The sequence below is a fragment of the Amblyomma maculatum genome, chromosome 11 (genome assembly GCF_055883805.1).
Source record: "Amblyomma maculatum isolate TAMU_Amacu chromosome 11, ASM5588380v1, whole genome shotgun sequence".
Classification (NCBI taxonomy): Eukaryota; Metazoa; Arthropoda; class Arachnida; order Ixodida; family Ixodidae; genus Amblyomma; species Amblyomma maculatum.
The window spans coordinates 72,321,760-72,340,311 of record NC_139354.1 but is presented as its reverse complement, the minus strand read 5'-3'; the positions used below and the strand labels follow the sequence as shown (position 1 = coordinate 72,340,311).

The 18,552-nt window shown below is 42.8% G+C and overlaps 1 protein-coding gene and 1 long non-coding RNA gene across 3 annotated transcripts; one reads left to right on the top strand and one right to left on the bottom strand.

Annotated features, from left to right (window-relative positions):
* The first annotated feature begins 7,013 nt into the window (after nucleotides 1–7,013).
* On the top strand, nucleotides 7,014–17,910 carry LOC146174148 (uncharacterized). Of its 2 annotated transcripts, XM_084584042.1 has the most exons (6): nucleotides 7,014–7,214; nucleotides 9,963–10,176; nucleotides 15,832–15,885; nucleotides 16,270–16,323; nucleotides 17,238–17,451; nucleotides 17,690–17,910. In XM_084584042.1, the coding sequence occupies exons 2-6, from the start codon at nucleotides 10,125–10,127 to the stop codon at nucleotides 17,709–17,711; spliced, it is 396 nt and encodes a 131-aa protein (XP_084440168.1). In that variant the 5' UTR covers nucleotides 7,014–7,214; nucleotides 9,963–10,124; the 3' UTR covers nucleotides 17,712–17,910. The 2 variants fall into 2 exon arrangements, with proteins under 2 accessions (XP_084440168.1, XP_084440169.1); XM_084584043.1 differs by lacking the exon at nucleotides 7,014–7,214 and having other exon boundaries at nucleotides 9,815–10,176.
* LOC146174147 (uncharacterized) lies at nucleotides 12,397–17,924 on the bottom strand. Its single transcript, XR_014702002.1, has 3 exons — nucleotides 17,856–17,924; nucleotides 12,904–13,040; nucleotides 12,397–12,776 (listed from the first exon to the last, which is right to left on the bottom strand). It is a non-coding gene; the product is annotated as an uncharacterized LOC146174147 (long non-coding RNA).
* Nucleotides 17,925–18,552: the final 628 nt, after the last annotated feature.

The window sequence follows — 18,552 nt, the reverse complement described above, 5'->3', positions numbered from 1 at the left end:
ATGTAAGATTAATATATTGAATTTGTCATTGATAAAAATTGCAGTTGTATCTAGATTTTTTAACTAACCTCCGCCTTCCAGATTTATTCAGGATTTAAAAAGATATACAAAATAAATGCTGACGGCATATAAAATCAAGCTTTACACATTTTATATTTTGCTAAAATGCCCTTTTGATGGCGGAATTCATGTGGTAGCCACCTCTACTGCAGGAGAAATATAAAATCACCATCTCCTCAACAACTAACAGTAACTGCACTGAGGTGTACAGGTTTTCCTAGTTAACGTTTAAAAATATAAATAACAATATGAAAACTTTTTTTACATTATATACATTATCTGCCGCAAGTGTGGCGGCGGTTATTAACTACGAGGATAGTCTCCTCTATGCTGAACATCAGCGCGTCAATGATGTGTGTAGGATATCTTTCATATTATTTTGGCTTAAAGATTTTATGCCGCCCATTCATTTTTGTGAAAGGAGTGATGAAAAATTTCTATATACTACTTTGGGCCATTAAGATGCAATAAGGCAATAGCCACTATAGCGCACTGGATCGTAGCCCTCCACTACGACCCATCAATCTCCCTCTCTTCTTTCCCTCCCATCTACCTCCCTTCGCTCACGGCGCAGTACTTGCGTTTGCGGATAGTTGTGACAGATACAGCGCTTTTTCGTTCCTGTAAATCAAATTGAAACGTCGGTGATGCCTGCTGTACTATCGTCCCCTAGACATCTGGGTCTGCTTCTGTTTGCTGTGTGGTGCGGCATTCGAGGAAGCGCCAAGTGAAAGGCGCGAAATGGACACCCGGTTGGGCCAGCTTCGTATATGCATGAATCGGTTGGTTGGTTCGTGGGGTTTAACGTCCCAAAGCAACTCAGGCTATGAGAGACGCCGTAGTGGAGGACTCCGGAAATTTCGACCACCTGGGGATCTTTAACGTGCACTGACATCGCACAGTACACGGACGCCTTGCTTTTCGCCTCCAACGAAAAGCGGCCGCCGAGGCCGGGATTCGATCCCGCGTCCTTGGGAACAGTAGTCGAGCGCCGTAACCACTGCGCCACCCCGGCGGGTATGAATCGCCTGGTGACGTCGTGAGGAGCCGTGACAGCCAATCACGCGCCCCTTGTCGAACACAGCCAGAATTCCATTGAATGCATCAAAGTTATCCAGCGTTGTATATTTTGTTTTCAGGAGAGAAAACACACAGTATCTCTCACTCCGGAATTCCGCTATCCTCACGGTAGACAGAGGAATTATAGTGAGCGTTTCACGATCCTGGGCATGGGGCCGAGAAAGCAGGCAGAAAACTGTATCGGAACGTTCGAATTTTTGACGTTCTCCTTCGAAAAGGATAAATCGGCATTAGGCCGAGGTAATACTGCAGCCTCTGCTGCCAGTAATACTTACCGTACCGTTCTTGACCGTCTGCATGCGGTAAGCTGGTTTTCAACTCCGTTGTGCTGCATGTCGGCTTCGCTGGCCTTCCCTACCGTGCCCAAGATTTGCGAGATGCCTTACGAAGTGTCATACGCATCAGTGATGTTAGTTTAATCGGACAGTTCCAGATGTCCCATGGGTGGATGATGACATGAAAGACAGCATTGGCCAAAGCTAAGCTCCTTAACTCCAAAGAGTTGCGGGCCAACGGCCGTCGATGTCTTGTTGTTGAACCTGGACCAAAGATAGTAAAACTCAAGTTTCTTTGGCTCCTCGAACTTATGGAAGACATTTACATCCGTGACATTTTCTGTGCTTGTGCTAAAGTTAGCTCCATCAAATTGGAGCACTGGAGATCGTGTATAGGAGATAAAGCGGATACGGACTTTGATTCGTGATATTGCCCTGACTCTGTCTTAGGGGTCACTGTGAACGACGTGTCCCATCTTTTGACAATTTGCAGTATACAGTATCTGGTTTTAGTGTCAGATAGGCCTCCCTTGTGTCTTCGCTGCCACACGGTTGGTCATATACAACGACACTGCCGTACCCCTCGTTGTGATGAATGTCAGCGATTCGGCCACGCTACACGGGAGTGCGTAGTGTCGTACGCGGATAATTTCCGCAGTAGTAGCAATGTTGTAGGTGACACTCTTCAAGATCATTTATTGAATGGAATAAAGGTTTTTGAAGGCGGCTAGTGCCATGGCAGTAATGTCTACTGAATCTTCGGCCAGAGGCTCAATGCCCCTTGAGGACGTTACTGCTGTGCAGCGCGAGCCTACCCAGCCTTCAAATTTGATTCAACGGTCAGCAGGTGTGTGCCAGAGTCTGCAGGAGAAGACGGTGGTAATTCTATGCGCATCTGGTGGCAATCTTGGTGCGCCTGCATGTGCTGTGCGCGAGAAAGAAGACAAATGTGCTGTGGCAGCGGCGGTGCCGGGTGCTGCTCTGCTCGCATTCTTAATGAAACTTTCGGTTCCACCCTCGAGCAACCTAGCTGCCAGCCTGGTAGTGACGGCAAGTGCGGCTTGGATGTGTCGTGTATGAATGTGGCCACGACGCATGGCGTGTAACTGAGTTGTGCCTCCTCTAAAGGAGATGCTGTTTCTGCAAAACAAATGTCCCACAACCGGAAGTCGAAACACAAGAAATCTCGTCGCTCCAGGTCGAGGAGAAACGATGCCAGTTTCAGAGAGCCCTCACCTTCCAGATTGGCAGCAGACATCGTGGAGGCTTGACCTAATTACACTTTTGTCCCGATGGCAAGAGCCCTGCAGCTGTTTGTTGCAACACTCAACGTGTGGCGGAGCCGGTCTAGGCAGAAACAGATACAGCTACGTCGCTCGCGGGAATCCTTAAAGCCGTAAATAAGAAATTGAACATAGGCGAAAACCAGATGTATGCGATAAGGGACAAGGGGGGCCACGTCATCACGAATATGGACAAAATAGTCAAAGTAGCTGAAGAGTTCTATACAGATCTCTACAGTAGCCAAGGTAGCCAGGACCGTAATGAGATCGGCGGTAAAGAAAAACAGTCAGACATTCCACCAGTGACAAACGACGAGATCAAGAAAGCATTAGAAACTGAAAAGGGGGAAATCAGCTGGAGAGGATCAGATAACTACATATTTGCTGAAGGACGGAGGGGGATATCGTGCTAGAAAAACTGGCCACCCTGTATGCGCAGTGCCTCGTCTCATCGACGGTACCGGAACCATGGAAGAATGCAAACATTATGCTTATTCATAAGAAAGCCCTACTGAAAAAGACCCATATGATTTTCATATAGGCCACATATGAATTCTTATAGGCCACATATGAATTCATATAGGCCACATATTGATTCATATGGGGTCAAATTCACACCATATGGGGCATATAGGACTAGGCGCAGTTTATATGGGCAAGTGGTATGGGGCCATATGTGCCCCATATTGTGCCCATATTGTGCCCATATCCATATGCATTGCAGGACATATGGATCATATGGGCACTAGGCATATGGGTGCAGAGTTCATATGGACGCCCATATATCAACCAAACTTTGATTGTCAATGGTTCATTTGTCGTATTATTTTGAAAATGTACATCACCTGGGCATCCATATGTAAACAACACAGTACCTTTAACTATGCCAAGATGTCGAAATCACTCAACTCTTATCAAAACATATATACTACAGTGATGGTACAATTTATCACTCCCCAACAGGGCGCTGTTACATAAAGAAAGTGTGAAGCAATTAATAATAAAGTATATAGTTACAGGCGTGATTATTTAATCGTACAATACTAAAATGCATTCTTGAATAGAGAGTGCTTTTGGATGCTTGACAATGGCCAAAAGTAGTTACATTCTGCTTATCTGCATGCAACAATTAAATGGCTTGAAGGAAGCTGTTCATTTGATGTAATAAAGTAGGTCATTGCACTTTATGTGCCATCATCACAAAAATATACATAACAAAATTTCAATAATCCAATTCCTTTCTTAGATCAAGAGAAATATTCGGTTTCCACAACGACACGTAATCATTAAAAACAGAAAAAAGAAAGATCAGCCTCCCCCCTCCCCCCTCCCAAATGTTTTCGTGTTGTCATGCACCGCCAGCTTGTCCCTCTCCCATCGCCTTCATCCCCTGCATACCACGCTGCTTCCTTCGTTTTGCCTATTTATTTTTTTCGTTAGAGGTCAGTACCCATGCTGCAGCTGCTTAATTGTTAAAGCCCTCCCCACCGCTCTCCCCTAGCTCGCATCCGATGCTCTCTAAACTTGAAACTTCCGGTGGTTTATTTATTTTTATTTTTTTTTAATTCCCAGAAACGCGATGATTGGGAGACGGCTCGACTTCTGTACCGGTGACGAACGGCTTGTTGAGAAGAGGCAAGGAGGGAAGAATACAGGAAAGGGGAAGTGGGTTAATGGGGTAGGAAGTGAGGGGGGGGGGAGAGAGAGAGAGGCTTAAAAGCCTATTTGAGTCATGAGTCAAGGTGCCCGCAGGTACAGGTGTCCGGTAGCAACGGTGCTTGCTGGGGCCATTGAAATCACCCCCCCCCCACCCCCCCCATTTTTCGTGTTGTGCAGGTACCGCCATCTTGTCCCTCTCCCATCGCCTTCAACCCCTGCATACGATGCTGCTTCCTTCGTTTTGTCTGCTTTTTTTTTTGCTTGTTCGAGGTCAGTTCTTTTGCTGCAGCTGCTTAATTGTTAAAGCCCTCCCCACCACTCCCCCCTCGCTCGCATCTGCTCTCTAAACTTGAGACTTCTCCAACCATCACTTCTTAAATTCCTACTGCTCGACTCCGGCGCGGGTGACGAAGGGCTTGTTGAGAAGAGGCAAAGAGGGACGAATAAAGAAAAAGAGAGCGAGTGGGGTTTAAAGGGGTAGGAAGGGGAGGGGGGGAGATTTAAAAAGCCTATATTGAGTCAAGGTGCCGGCAGGTTCAGGTGTGGGGTAGCAGCGGTGCTCGCTGGGGTCATCTTTTTTTTTTTTTTTTTTTTTCTGCGTTGTGGCTAGCTCGTACGGTTCACGTGGTTCGGGGTCATCTAACTGAAGAAGTCGCTTTTTTCCGATACTTGGTCTCGGTCTCCAGGACGGATGGTTCTTGGGAGCTTTTTTTTTTCTTTTTTTTTTTTGTCGGAGTCTTCGGAATGTTCAGTTATGGTGTTGCTACTTGTTAAGAAATTCCTTGTATACCATTTTTACGTTGCCGCATATTTTTTAGGCACTTATTTGCCAGTTTGCAGTTGAGGACTAGTATACATGCAGTGTAGACCGCTTATAACGTAGGTCGCGGGACCTCGAACGCTGCACTGAAAGCGGTACCGCACTTTTTACCTGAAGCTACACACGCATCTCATTAATAAATGAACAAAACGCAACGCACTAAGTCCTCTGAACACAGATTAGTTTCAGCATACCGCACGCAGCGCGCGACCGCGTAAAATACCGCGACCGCCGCGAGCGGAACTGTGTATGCGCGAACGCAAGCTCAGTTTCGCAAAGGCGTTGGTGCTAACCTTAGCAGCCACAAAAGCAGTGGGCTAAAGCATCCTTGTCTCTTTGAATTCAAACAAATGATATGAGGAGTCTCGGAGCAAGGCCTTTTAGTTGGAACACAAGCTGTGCGGTGAGGGGGATAGAGGAATCCTCATTTAGTGTTTAGTGCACTGTTGTGGCCCCCCACGACATGGTACCTCCTTCACAATAAGCGGTTACGTTATAAGTGGTATCCACTGTATTTTGTAAACAATGGCTTGAGGTCTTTCTCTAGATGGTCTTTGGGAACACATAACCGGCTACGCAATGTTTTTGTTACTCCTTTCTTTCTTTTAGCATACGGGGCGGCGGCACCATCATTATCGTTACTCATGAAAGTTTGCTCTGCCGCCCCATAAATAAGGTCCCAAACTTTTGAACTGAATCACGTTCACTCTAAAGCTTTTAGCCTAACCGCTATTTTCGGCTGCTTTTACCGGCTCCCACACGCGGCAGCTTCATTTGCACCGGAATTCCACAATATGCTTCATCCTATAAACTACATCATATCTGTACACCTTCATTTTATTCGATGACTTTAACTTTCCTTCGATATCATGGAATAATATCTTGTCGCAACACTAAGTGAACAGAACATCGAAAGTCCTTGCCTCACATTCGGTTTATCTCAACACGTCACCTCCTAGGCTTGACGAAAGGAGGAAGCTGATCAGACATAGCCTTTCTTCAGTTTTTTTTTTTTTTCCAACTTGACGGCAATGCAATTATTTGGGAAAACTCGTATCATCGGTATTTGCAGATACATGTGCACAAAACATAGCGGAATGTCCTATTGACAGACTCTACGTCTTGTACTTGTTCAACTGTACATTTTTGTTTTTTGGTTTGCAAACCTATGCTATGATATGATGCATTCTTTTTGTCGTATTGTTGTACCAACCTCCACTGCAGCATGGATACTCTTAATAATTCGTGAATGAAATAACTGGATTTATTTTATTTGAGCTTGGAAGTAGGCCAGCGCCGCGTCATTTCCAGTGCCATGAAAGGGATTGCGAATTTGCGATCCAAGGGATTTATTTTGCATTGCAAGGAATGTCTCCTCCAGAGCACGCAGTGGGCTTCTCCCTCCCCGTTTGTATATATGGCAATTAAAGTTTCTGCCGTCACCATGTTTCTTTCCTCGCGTCTCCCGGGTTAGGAAAAACTTGTCCAAGCTCTCCGCTTTTTCTTTTCCTCCCTCACTTTTCGCCGCGTTCTGTCATTCTCTCCACATCTAGTAACTTGCTGCGCTTTCCTTTTTTTCCTCCTCCTACGCTGCTCCGCAGTCCCCCGTGCTCTCTCCACATAGCTCACGCCGAAACGAGTTATCGCTCTCCGGAAAAAAACTTCGCTCTCCGCTTTTTTTTCTTCACTCTCGCCTTTCCGCCGCATTCTTAAATTCTCTCTCCCGTCTGCTTCCTCTTTTCTCCTCCTCCGCGGTTTGCTCCCGCCGAAACGACTTTTGTTGGTGTAGTGTTACTGCTGCTGGCGCGCGTCCATTTATACCCACGCAAGGTGCTTCGCCGGTGCCTCTGCTGCTTGTGTTGTGAGAGAAGGGAGGACAGCATACAAGATGGGTATAAAGCTCCTCCTCCTTAATCAAAGATTTTAACCCGGTCACATGCGCTGACTGTGCTAAATGCAAGAGAATCTACTGGAAGGAGACGTTCAACGGTGAGGTACAAGAATCCTACCCCCCCGGCGACGTTCTGCTTCTTGGATGTAAGTCTGCATGTGTTACAAGCATATTGCAATACTTTTTGTCTCGATCGTACTATTACTGCCTGCTGATGTAGCTTCTGTGTAAGTTTGCGGCTCTTATATTATTGTTCGGCAAAAGGTGATGGAGGCGTTGAATAGATTTTGATCGGTGTCGGCCCGCCGTCAACGCTGTGTGTACGGTCAAACACAACCACGCATACGCACCAAAGTACTTACCAATAACGGAAACCTAGTAAGCATGCTCAGAGTAATTGCCTCATCCCCCCTAATCCTTCTTGAATAAGGGAATAACGGACAGCGAGTACGCATAATCACAGTAATTGCCGCATTTCCTGCCCTTTTATTGGAGCATTCCTGCGTGTGCGCAGGGCTTGAATAGTGTCTGATAAAAGAACGTGCTCAGTGTACTATGCAACTGCTTGCATGTAATTATTTAACTTGCAGCACTCCGCTGCACTGTGCGTGCGCGGCATATTATAATCGGCGCATATTTTGCAATGTAGAAGTCGCATACAGTTCGACGTGCTGATGGCCGTGGAAACATATTTAGACATTTTTGCTGTCCCGGACGGTGACACGAGCCGCGTGCGTCTTCTCGCAAGCAAACGTTTACGTTGCACGGGCGGCGGAGCTTGCCGAATAGAAGTGCGGCCAGCTAGTTTATCTGCTCATTGTTTATACTCATATTATCTGACGCTGACCACTGAAAACGTAATAGAATGTGTACATACATTCCATATTCCATTGCAGTGCTGTGTAACGTGCCCTTTAGTTAGCAATAAGTTTAGCTCCCATAAATTTCTCTCTCTGCATGCCACATAGGCTAGCACAATTAGCAGACAAATGACAAAAAGGGACCTGCATCTGTTGCGCATTTATTTGTTGCCATTAAAATTTATCCAACCGCGGTCACATTCAGTGTGGTCGTCTGCTACAGCATGTCATCAATATTTAAGGAAGGACAGGCTTTTAGAAAAATAGATATCTTGCAGGATGGACAAACGAGGACAATATGTATGTGGGAAAGCAGGAACAGTATTTAACTGAAAGGGAACAGACATGTCAGAGTAATGAAGCACAGAGCAACATGAAAATACAATGGGTAAGAGGTGCTGAGAGGTATCAGAAAAGGAGTATTGGCACCAGGGGTCACTTTCAGAAGGGGAGAGTTGTTCCTGAAGTCGGACCAGCGCTGCTAGAAATAAACCACTGATGCGGCAGTACAGGGTGACATAAAGCGGAGATCACTGAAAGCTTGAGAAGCACAGAATAAATGCTGATAAGAAGGATGGGTATGGAGAATGGGCAAAACCGACGGGCAACGAAGGTATTAACTAAATATTTGTATAGGAAGAGTGCAGACTTGCAGTGGAGGAAGAGAGCTAGAAAACTGACCAGTAAGTGTACAGGATTCCAGAAAAGCATATATTGAGCATATTGAATCAATGGTCAGAAATGTAGGGGGAGAGTAATGTAAACTTAATGGGGAAAAAAGGCAATTGTTGGGATATGTAGAGAGCTTGCACTTGGGCCACAGTGGCTGCCATTCTAGTATGCAGGCAGAGTGTAACACGTCAGGAGGCATGGCGCACACGTATAATCAACTTATTGGTCCCTAGCTGCTTCATCCTGCACAATCGAAGCTGCTGTAGTACTTCAATGCTTCTGGCTTACAACAGTGTGATTCAGTGGGTATGTGTGTAATCTGTGTGCACCAGAAAAGAGCACATGTTTCTAAAAAGTTGGACTATTACTATATTGACACTTACGTATCACTGCATAGACTCTGACGTGGTGCAGTTTTTTTTTTACTTGAGAAAAATTCAAAGCCTATAGATCCATTGCGTGAGCACGCTTGCTGACAGTCAATGCACCATTCTCAAAAGGTAACATATATCGAGGCTCTTCAAGCAGTTAGCTTGAAATTTCAATCTTATTCTGCTTGTACGTGATGGGCTATATAATTTGAACTAACGGAATCACTACACCTATGACTTTTTCAGTGAAGCTAGATTTTCGGTCATGCACATTTGCAGCAATGATTGCAATAACAAAATGTCTCTGATCACCATGCCACTTGTACTGTGGATGCATGTTTTTGCTTTCTCCAGTTTCATATCTGAAATAAAGCAACTTGAGTTCTTCATTACAGTGGTGGCCCATTATTGTAAAGGCACAGATCAGCATGCACCCAGTGCACCTACTAGAAATGTATTGCTGCTGTTAGGTGATCTTGATACTTCGGCATTGTTTCATGCGTTGCTTCATCTCTTTGCAGTCTTGTTGCATTTTTGTTAGCTACTGCAGGAATGAGAAAAAAGGTCCCCTTGAGCAGTGTCTCTCAGGGCCTTTTTTGCAAGTAGTTTGCAAACGCAGCGCAATTCTCCTATAGAAAAACAGATCCTATTGGAATGTCACATCAGTGCATGGGCGATGGCAGGATGTTTTTTTTTTTTTTCTTATGGAGCCAAACTTGCTCATCCCAGTAGGGGGGGGGGGGGTGCATTTGTCCAGACGCTATGCTGGCAGAGGCACTGATGCCATGAGCCAGCACTTCTGCCAGCCAGATCAAGATCTTGGATTACTATAGATAGCACATGTAGGTATTTGTGTTGGGGGCAAAAATGTTTGTGGTGATTATTTGATAAAGTAAGTTGGTGAATTTTGCCTTAATGCTTTTATTTGCTCAGACGCTGCATGGATGCTTGAAGATGGTACTTGCTAATCTATACTTTCTGTATTCTGAAGGTGAAACGCAGTAAAAAAAAAAAAATCTGCTCCTTCTCGGACAAGACTCCCATGGCCTGAAAGCTCGGGTGATGAGCTTATTGAGAGATGGTTGCTAAGGAAACAGCAAGAAAATAGCAAGACCCTGCGAAGAAAGGTCAGAAAGCTGGAGGAGAAGCTGAAATGGTTGAAGATCAAGATAGCCGCCTCCAGGATTTGCTGCACAAGAAATTTGGCAAGTTATAAACACTTTTCTTTTGAAATTTAAGCGAAATGATTTGTTTTTAAGTTTTAAATGCAGTGATGTAAGCGCAGAATTATAAGCATTTGTTTGATATGTGCTGACAGTAATCTGCATTATATATAGCTGGGTGTACGTCTCTGTAACATGCTGTAATAGCCTGTCATTTCCTAACCATTAATTTTAATGTGTTCAATTTTGGACAGGCCAAAATACTATTTGTGCTTGGAGTCTTGTTTCAAACTTTGTTGTCATTTTGCCTGTAGCAAGCAATGTTTTCTAACAAAAATGTCAGAAATCGACAAAAATGTATAGTTACACCGGAAGACACCAGAGACATAGTCGCCGCTGGGCACCATCTGTGTTCACCGACCTTGAGTGTAGCCAGCAACTTTGGTGAATCAGTGATATTAGCTGTGGGAATAAGGTCTCTATTGGCATCATCGCAGTCAGTTATTACTGTACTTGGTTGAAAAAATCCACTGTGCTAAAAAACACCACGACTATACACTCTAAACATAGATCATACCTTATAAGCACAACACTCTCATAACATAAAGAATGTCGCCCGTTGTTATGAGATTACAGTTGTTTGTTCTGCACCCTTCAAATTGTCCAGATTTGCCTGTGTACAGAAAAAAATTGATTTGTCCCAGAGTATTGGCCCATTTCAGTTTACTATTAGGCACAGATCATGGCACGTCCCCTGCATGTGCGGTTGTGTATGAGTTCCATTTATCTTGCAGTAAGGTGTACGTTGGCCAGATGGGCCGATGTATAAATGTATGTCTGAAGGAGCATTTGGAGGCCATATTGTCCGACACTTACTTGCACGTGGCTGTGCATTGCAGGAAATTCAACGAAGGAAAAAATAAGAATGGTGATAAAGATAGACAAGGCTGCTATCCGCAGTTCTCATAAACTAGCATTCTTTTCCATCATCGAGATAGGCTAATATGAGAACTTAAGAAGGCCTACTGTATCAGGAAAAAAGGTGCTAGATGCATCACCCAGCCTTTGTCTCCCTAGCAGAGTGTGCATTTTTATACCTAGATAAAATTTGAAACATAATCTTTTTTTTTTACTGTCTGGTGGTTCTGCGCAGGTGCATCTGTTTGTTTCTCTGCATATATATCTCATCTGTTTAGTCAAATAACCATAGTTGTGAGTCTGCGCTTGTCCTGTTTTTTAAGCGTTTAGACGTCATCATTTTTGGTGCAATGGATTTTTTCAACCATGTCTATATACCAACTCGCCCAACTTTCTACCTTATTACTGTACTTGTATTCACCTTGCAGCTGTTCTAGGCAATATGATTTCTTATTGTAGGCATCGATTTACTTGTGTTCCTGCAGCATATAAACTGTTGTGTCTACATTTTGAAAGTATAATACATGCAGAAATTGTGAGATGAATAAGGGCAGTAACTGCTTTCTATGATACTGATTCACACAGCCTCAAGCCTAAGCCTCTGGTTTGTCCATCCAGCACAAGAGGTGCCGGCGGCACCCAAGGTCACTTTGCACATTTGGAGCGAACACAGATGATGCCAAGCAGTGGCGCTGTCTCTGTTGTCTTATGGCGTAAATGTAGATGTTGATGTCACTAGAGGGGGCCGTGTTGCAAGAGAGAGTATGAATATCTAAATAGTACTAGGTACTGTTGAAGAATGTGTGCTGCATTGAAAATTACGTACTCTTACGGCACGCTTCGAAACTACAACTGTCATTGTGTACTAAAAATGCACTCTTTAGTTGTATTTCATATCTTTTTGTACAGAAATTTGTGACAGTTGTGTGTACGGAATAGGATAGAATGTAGCACTGCTAAGGATGCTGAAGCACAGAACCTTATCTCCGAGGATGTAAGAAGGGAGCCCGAACCACAAAGTATTGAATGTTGAGCGACAGATATGAAGACAGAAAATCAGAATGAAGAGATGGGGCCCCCACCTGATCTTACTTTGTTTAGCTTTTGCCTTTGTCAGACCTTGTCGAGCTGCAAAAACAGAAATTCCCCTTCACTCGAGAGGTCTTTTTCTAAAAATAATCCATCACTCTCGTGCCAATCACAGTAATCACACCTTGTTTTTTTTTTAGTTTGGTGTAGGGTAAAATGAAATGGGGTATTTACAGAAGTATAATATGGAAGTGATAGGAGGGACTTCCAAATTGGGGGGGGGGGGGAGGTGGCATGCACTCTAGCCTAGGGCCCTTATTTCTGTTAATCCAGCTCCGAGAATGTTGCAAGCTGTGATGGCTGAAATTTGCATGGCCTGCTGATCCACTTTCCAATTTTAAAACATGAAACTGAAACAATTGCAAAAATCGCTGAATTTGTGCAATCAGCACTATTAAAACTAATGCAGGATATGTTGCTGGGCTAGTTAGTGGTTGTCGAGCATTATGGTATTGCAGTGCTGGCAGACAAGGACAAAAGGACGAGATACACTTACACAAATGCGCTGAACTTTCAACATGATTTTGGATGTTTTGATTCGCGCTTTACATTTGACAGAAGGGCATCAACGTGCAAACGCACCTACAAAGTAGATATAATCTCAGTAGCCACATGTTTCTTTTTTCATGAAAAATCTGGAAGAAAAGTTAAAGGCCAGGGCACAAAAACCAACATCGCACAAAAAATGCTAACGGGGCCGAAGCCCGAAGTGAAGGCAGCTTTTGATGCAAAAACTCGCAAGTGGCAAGTTAGCCACATTACCAGTTGTCATGTGGTTGTGGCATTTTTGAGAGGTGACCACTTTCCAGTTTAGAATTCCCAATGGCATCATAGGTTTCCTCCTTTTAAATCAATGACTGTGGCGAAATTTGTCAAATCACACCTTGTCATAGTCAATGCTGCAATTAAAGCATCGTTTTTTTTTTCGTTTCCTTTATATTTTTACTTTTGTTCCTGGTGCAGTGTATATTTAAACATTTAGTGTTTCCTGCAAGATATTACATGAAATGAAGAGCTAGAGCAGCAATAGTTGAGTGAATCTGAGAAAGTAGGAACCTGGGTGCAAGCAAAAAAATGAAGACATAGTAGATGCTTGGGCATGCTGGTTAGACATCGGTGCAGTGCATTTACGCTAAGTAGTCTGTGTCTCCTCTCGTCCTCGTCGTGAATGCGCTTCACTAATAATAAAAAAAGCATCAAGCTAGGTCAGATGAACTCATTGATGAAGAGAAAGTTTATTCATGCTATCAGTAAACTGCAGCTCACTGGCAAAGAGAAAACAGGAACATGCCCATGTCTACTACTCATGACCTCAAGCTTCTGGCACACACACTGACTTAACTTTGTAGGGCATAGACGTGATCGAGCTTGTCTACAAAGCAAAGGAAGTGACATTTTACAGCAGGTTTCAGTCTGTGTTCTCATTGAAGCAATACTGCATAAGAATAAAAGCAAGTAACAAGCACATTGCCCTAGACAATGCAGTTGAATGCTAGGATTTGTTCCACAGCATAATGCTGTGGTGCTGTAAATGTGGCTCATAAATTACTTCAAGGACATTGCCTGCTCAGCTGAAGTGATGGCCATGCATAGATGGTCTGTGGTCTGGCTTCCTAACTAAGCAGACTGCAGTTGCAAGTGAAACCATCATGTACCATTTTGATTTCAACTATGTGTACACAATGCTTTCAACCAATTTTTATTCAGCTGTCAAAATGACTCCTCTTCAGAGTATCAATGAAAATAGACGAATGCTCCTTTTGTTGCATCCAGCGTGCATGCACTTCACACTTTTAGTGTTGCTTCTGACATCCAGATATGAGCTTTGTGCCATAATTGCTGTATAGTAGCTGCAAACCTGACAAAGACAGCTTGTGAGATCACTGGGCTGTGCCAACTTTGCTGTAAAATTGATGCTGATAAGAAGTCCATATCATCATTCTTTGTCAATCTGCTATCACTTTCCGTAGACAGTGCCAAACTTTGAAGCATTAAAACAGTTTTGCTGAGCAGAACGTTCTATCACTAATAGGTCTTCAGTGTGGGACTTGCAGTGTATGACTTCCTTCAGTGCTTCTGCTATACAAGCTTTCCAAGCAACTTGAGCTACGATTTCAAAAAGGTTATTTTGCCCTTACCTGATTATATTTGCTTAACTCCTACATTATTCCCTGCAGCCCCCAAGTGAGATATGCAAGGTTTTATAAGAACTTCAGAAAACACCTATTAAATTGTTTCTTGCACGGTATGCCTCACAAACTTCTTTTTTTTGCATTTTAAAGCCTATAAAATATGAAAGAAAAGGTCACTTGATTGGGCGCTTGAGCTTTGCTATTATGCAGCTGTCGAGAATATGTAATGAGTGGGCAAGGTTAGCAGCAGTACGACTGTAGGCATGGTGACGCAACAGTGTTGTATATATTTGGATCTCTAGCCTGTGTCATGTGAAGGTGCAAATGCATGCCGCAATGACTGACCATTGCTGACTACAAAAAAAAAGAGCATTTTCATTCTCCTTCGAAATGCTCGGTCAGGAACATTCATTGTGCCATTGTGCAGTAAAAAGCAGGAATCGCAGTCAGTCACTGCATGCTTGAGAGCAGCACAGGAGCTTGGCATAAGCATCTGGTCACATGGCTTTTGTTTCTCATATTCTGTGAATTTTAGAATGCAAGAAAGTACTGCATGAGAAATATAATATAGGAAACAATTTAATGATAGGTTTTCACTGGCACTATACAAGTTTGCATATTCCACTCTGGCTCTGCAGCAAATATTTACAACTTTCAGTAATTAAGCTTACATAATAAGTCAGTTAATGGGGAATTAAAAATTACCCTAAGTTACAGTAGTCTATGTCAACATGAAACATCCAGTACAGTTGTCTCTGAAGTGCCTTTTGATTTTAAATCTTGGCTGTAGTTGTGCATGTTATGCATATCCACTGCTCAACGATTACTATAGTTTACCATATTGCCACTGTGCATCTGCATGGCTTTTAAAACTATTAGTGAGCATTAAGGCTGAAAACAGTATAAGAGGTAAGTTGGAAAAAAAAAAGATAAGTTGGAATCTGGTGGAAGTATTCCAGATGGCCTATTCCAGTGTTTCTCAAATGGGGGTCTGCAAAAATATTTTGAGGGTCTGCAAACACACATCTCCCCCCCAAAAAGAAAGTTTATGCAATAGATCTGTGTTCTGGCCTGGCAAGACAGCTTTGCAGGGTTAAAAGCATGGAGGTTCAAAGCCAACTAGTTTCTCAAAGGCAAAGACACAGGAGAGGAGTATGGAAATTGAGAGTCTGCATACGAGAGAGGGATTTTTGTTGATGCAGGCATCGGTTAAACTCGAGCTCTTGCTGCACTGCTGGATGGGCTGCAGGCAAAGCATTTGGGGTGGGAGAGTGAGCAGCGCAGTGTTGGAAGGAGTTCAGTCTTTTCCAGCAGCATACATACTGACATGCTGCAGCTCTTTAGGAAACAGTGCGAACAATGCACTGAAAATATGCAAACAAAAGAGTAGTAAGGATGGCTTTTCTTTATGGCTGTAGAAATCAAATAGCTAACCTTATCCATATCAAAAGGATTGTCTTTTTTTGTTCATCTTTCATGTGTACTGTGGCCCATCTATAAATAAACGTGTGAATTCAGATTTCAGTTTGTTGTTTCACTGCTTTTCCTTTCCTTGTAGGTGTTGAATGCACCTGGGGACAAGGTACCTGTACTGGCAACAGCAAACTACCAGGTAGGGGAATCGCATATGCTTTCAACTCCTATGCTTGCACAACTACCTAACAAAGTCATAACACCCAGATTAACTTATAACTCTTTTTAATGTGCACTGCTTCACTTTGTTTCATGTTTCTTGCTATGCCATCCCACTTAAAAACTGGAAAGGATTGGCCAAGAAATCTATGTGTTCATTCATTCATGTGTTTACTATTGCTTGCACATCAGAGTTGTAAGGGTGGTTTTTCTTCGTGGCTGTAGACAACACATAGCTAACATCAAAACCAAGAGCAATATCTTTTTTTGTTCATTTTACCTTTCTACTGTGGCCCATCTATAAACATGTGTGACTTCGGATTTCAGTTTGGTACGTGTTTCACTGATTTTCCTCTCCTTGTAGGTTTCAAATGTGCCTGGGGACCAGGTACCTGTACTGGCAACAGTAAACGACCAGGTAGGGGAATTGCATATGTTTACCACTCTTATACTTGTCCAACTGTGCAGACAGAAATACGTAACGAGGAGACCATAAGACCCAGAAAAACACCTTTTAACATTTGTTTTGTGTTTCTTGCTATGCCATCTCACTTAAAAACTGGGAAAGAAAGGTCAAGAAGTCTACGTATTCATTCATGTTTTTATTGTTGCTTATTACCATGTGCTTGGGTACACATGGAAATAATTACTCATTTCACCACATTTACTATATAACCTATATTAAATCACTACTTGGCTAGTGATCGAACTGTAGGGACATAAGCGGCTCATTGTATGGCGCATACAAGGTGAGCCTACTGCCGCTCGTAACAAGGAAAGCATAGAGGATTATTTATTTTGTTTATTAATATCGAAAATAACGAGTCATTTGATACTACAAATGTACCAGTTTGTGTTTTCTACGGTCTGCGATTTCTTCCAAAATCTTTGTGGTTTTTACTGAACTGTTCAAAGCCAATTTTCTTTAAAGGTGCTATCATGTAACACCTCTGAATTTTCTAGTCTAATGAAAAGTTAAATTATGTTTTCACACTGAAATTTTTTGCAGACAATCTGTGAACAAAGGTTTTTATCAGGCACCAAAAAGTGCCAGTAGAGTGATTTTTTTAACCAAAGATTCATCTGTTTTACATCTTTTTTCAAAACACATTAAATTGGTGAACAATACAAGGCTTAATCAGATTGTCATAACATGTATAACTTAGAAAAATATTTATAACTGCCTCATGACTGGTAAATATCCTTGCAAGATATATTAAGAGAAGTTGCCTTTCGATTAAGGGTTCTTTAAAGTGCATATTTTATCCTTTATTGTCCATATTTTATTTTTGCATGCATGCGGAGGGTAATGCTTTTCTCTGTTCCATGCAGGTTCACCTTGGCAATTGTGTGTACATTCCTGTAGAGAGATGGCAGTGGCTCCTGACGCTGCCCAAGGATTCTCTGTTTTTCAAAGAACCAGTGAAAGCTGCCTGTGTCTCAGAAACAGGAGTGTGATAGGGGCCCCGTGTCGCCGCTTTCCGAACTCTAGTCCATTCATCCTCCAAAAAAGCCCTGACCTATCACAAATTGGCAGCTGTAACAAGTGAGTCCTTCAATCGTGATCTAATTATCTTTTTTTTAGTCAAGTTCATGTTGTTTTACATAAACACAGCTCAACATCCTTCACATTTGTGGAGAATTTATATGTTCAATTCCATTTCTTTTATATTGCTGTGAATTGTTTTGGTGTTTCCTAACTGATTTCAATAATTTATTTTTACAATGATATAAAATTGACCATTTCTTCTCTTCGGACTTTTTTCTCATTTGTTGCTTTCCAGATGGATTTGTCGCATATATTAGCAGGAATGCTATTGATCAGCTGCCTCCAAGCAAGTGCATGCAGAAACTAAAGATATATTACAGAAATGCTGAAAGACGAACAGATGAAAAATGCAAGCTTGAAACTTCATATGTCATGTATATTAGAAGCCAAATAAATACTACCGAAAATTTCAGTCATTACCAGCCTTCTCTTATTGTATAATGTAGGACACCTGCTCAAATGTCACCACCTGAAAAGAAATTATATGGTCGTGGATTTCACGTCACCCATCCTGCCCAAATCACCTATAATGCCCGTATTGCCCATAATGCCCATATTGCCCATATTGCCCATAATGCCCATATCACCCATAATTCCCTTATGCCCATATCACACATATCGCCCATATACCCATATCACACATATCGCCCATATGCCCATATTGCACATATCACCCGTACTCCCCATATGTCCCATATGACACATATCCCCCATATCCAATAATACCGTATGCTCAAAATTCATATGGGAGATTTTCAGTAGGGAGGGGACGATAAAGACCTTAACAATTACAGACCAATCAGCTTACTGCCTGTTACGTATAAGGTATTTACTAAGGTAATCGCTAACAGAATCAGGACAACCTTAGACTGCAATCAAGCAAAGGATCAAGCAGGCTTTTGGAAACGGTACTCTACTATCGATCATGTCGATACCATCAATCAGGTGATAGAAAAATGCTCGGAATATAATCAGCCCGAATACATAGCATTCATTGATTACGAAAAAGCATTTCACTCAGTTCAAACCTCGGCGGTGATGCAGGCATTGCGAAATCAGGGGGTAGGCGAGCCGTACATGAAAGCGTTGGAAGATATA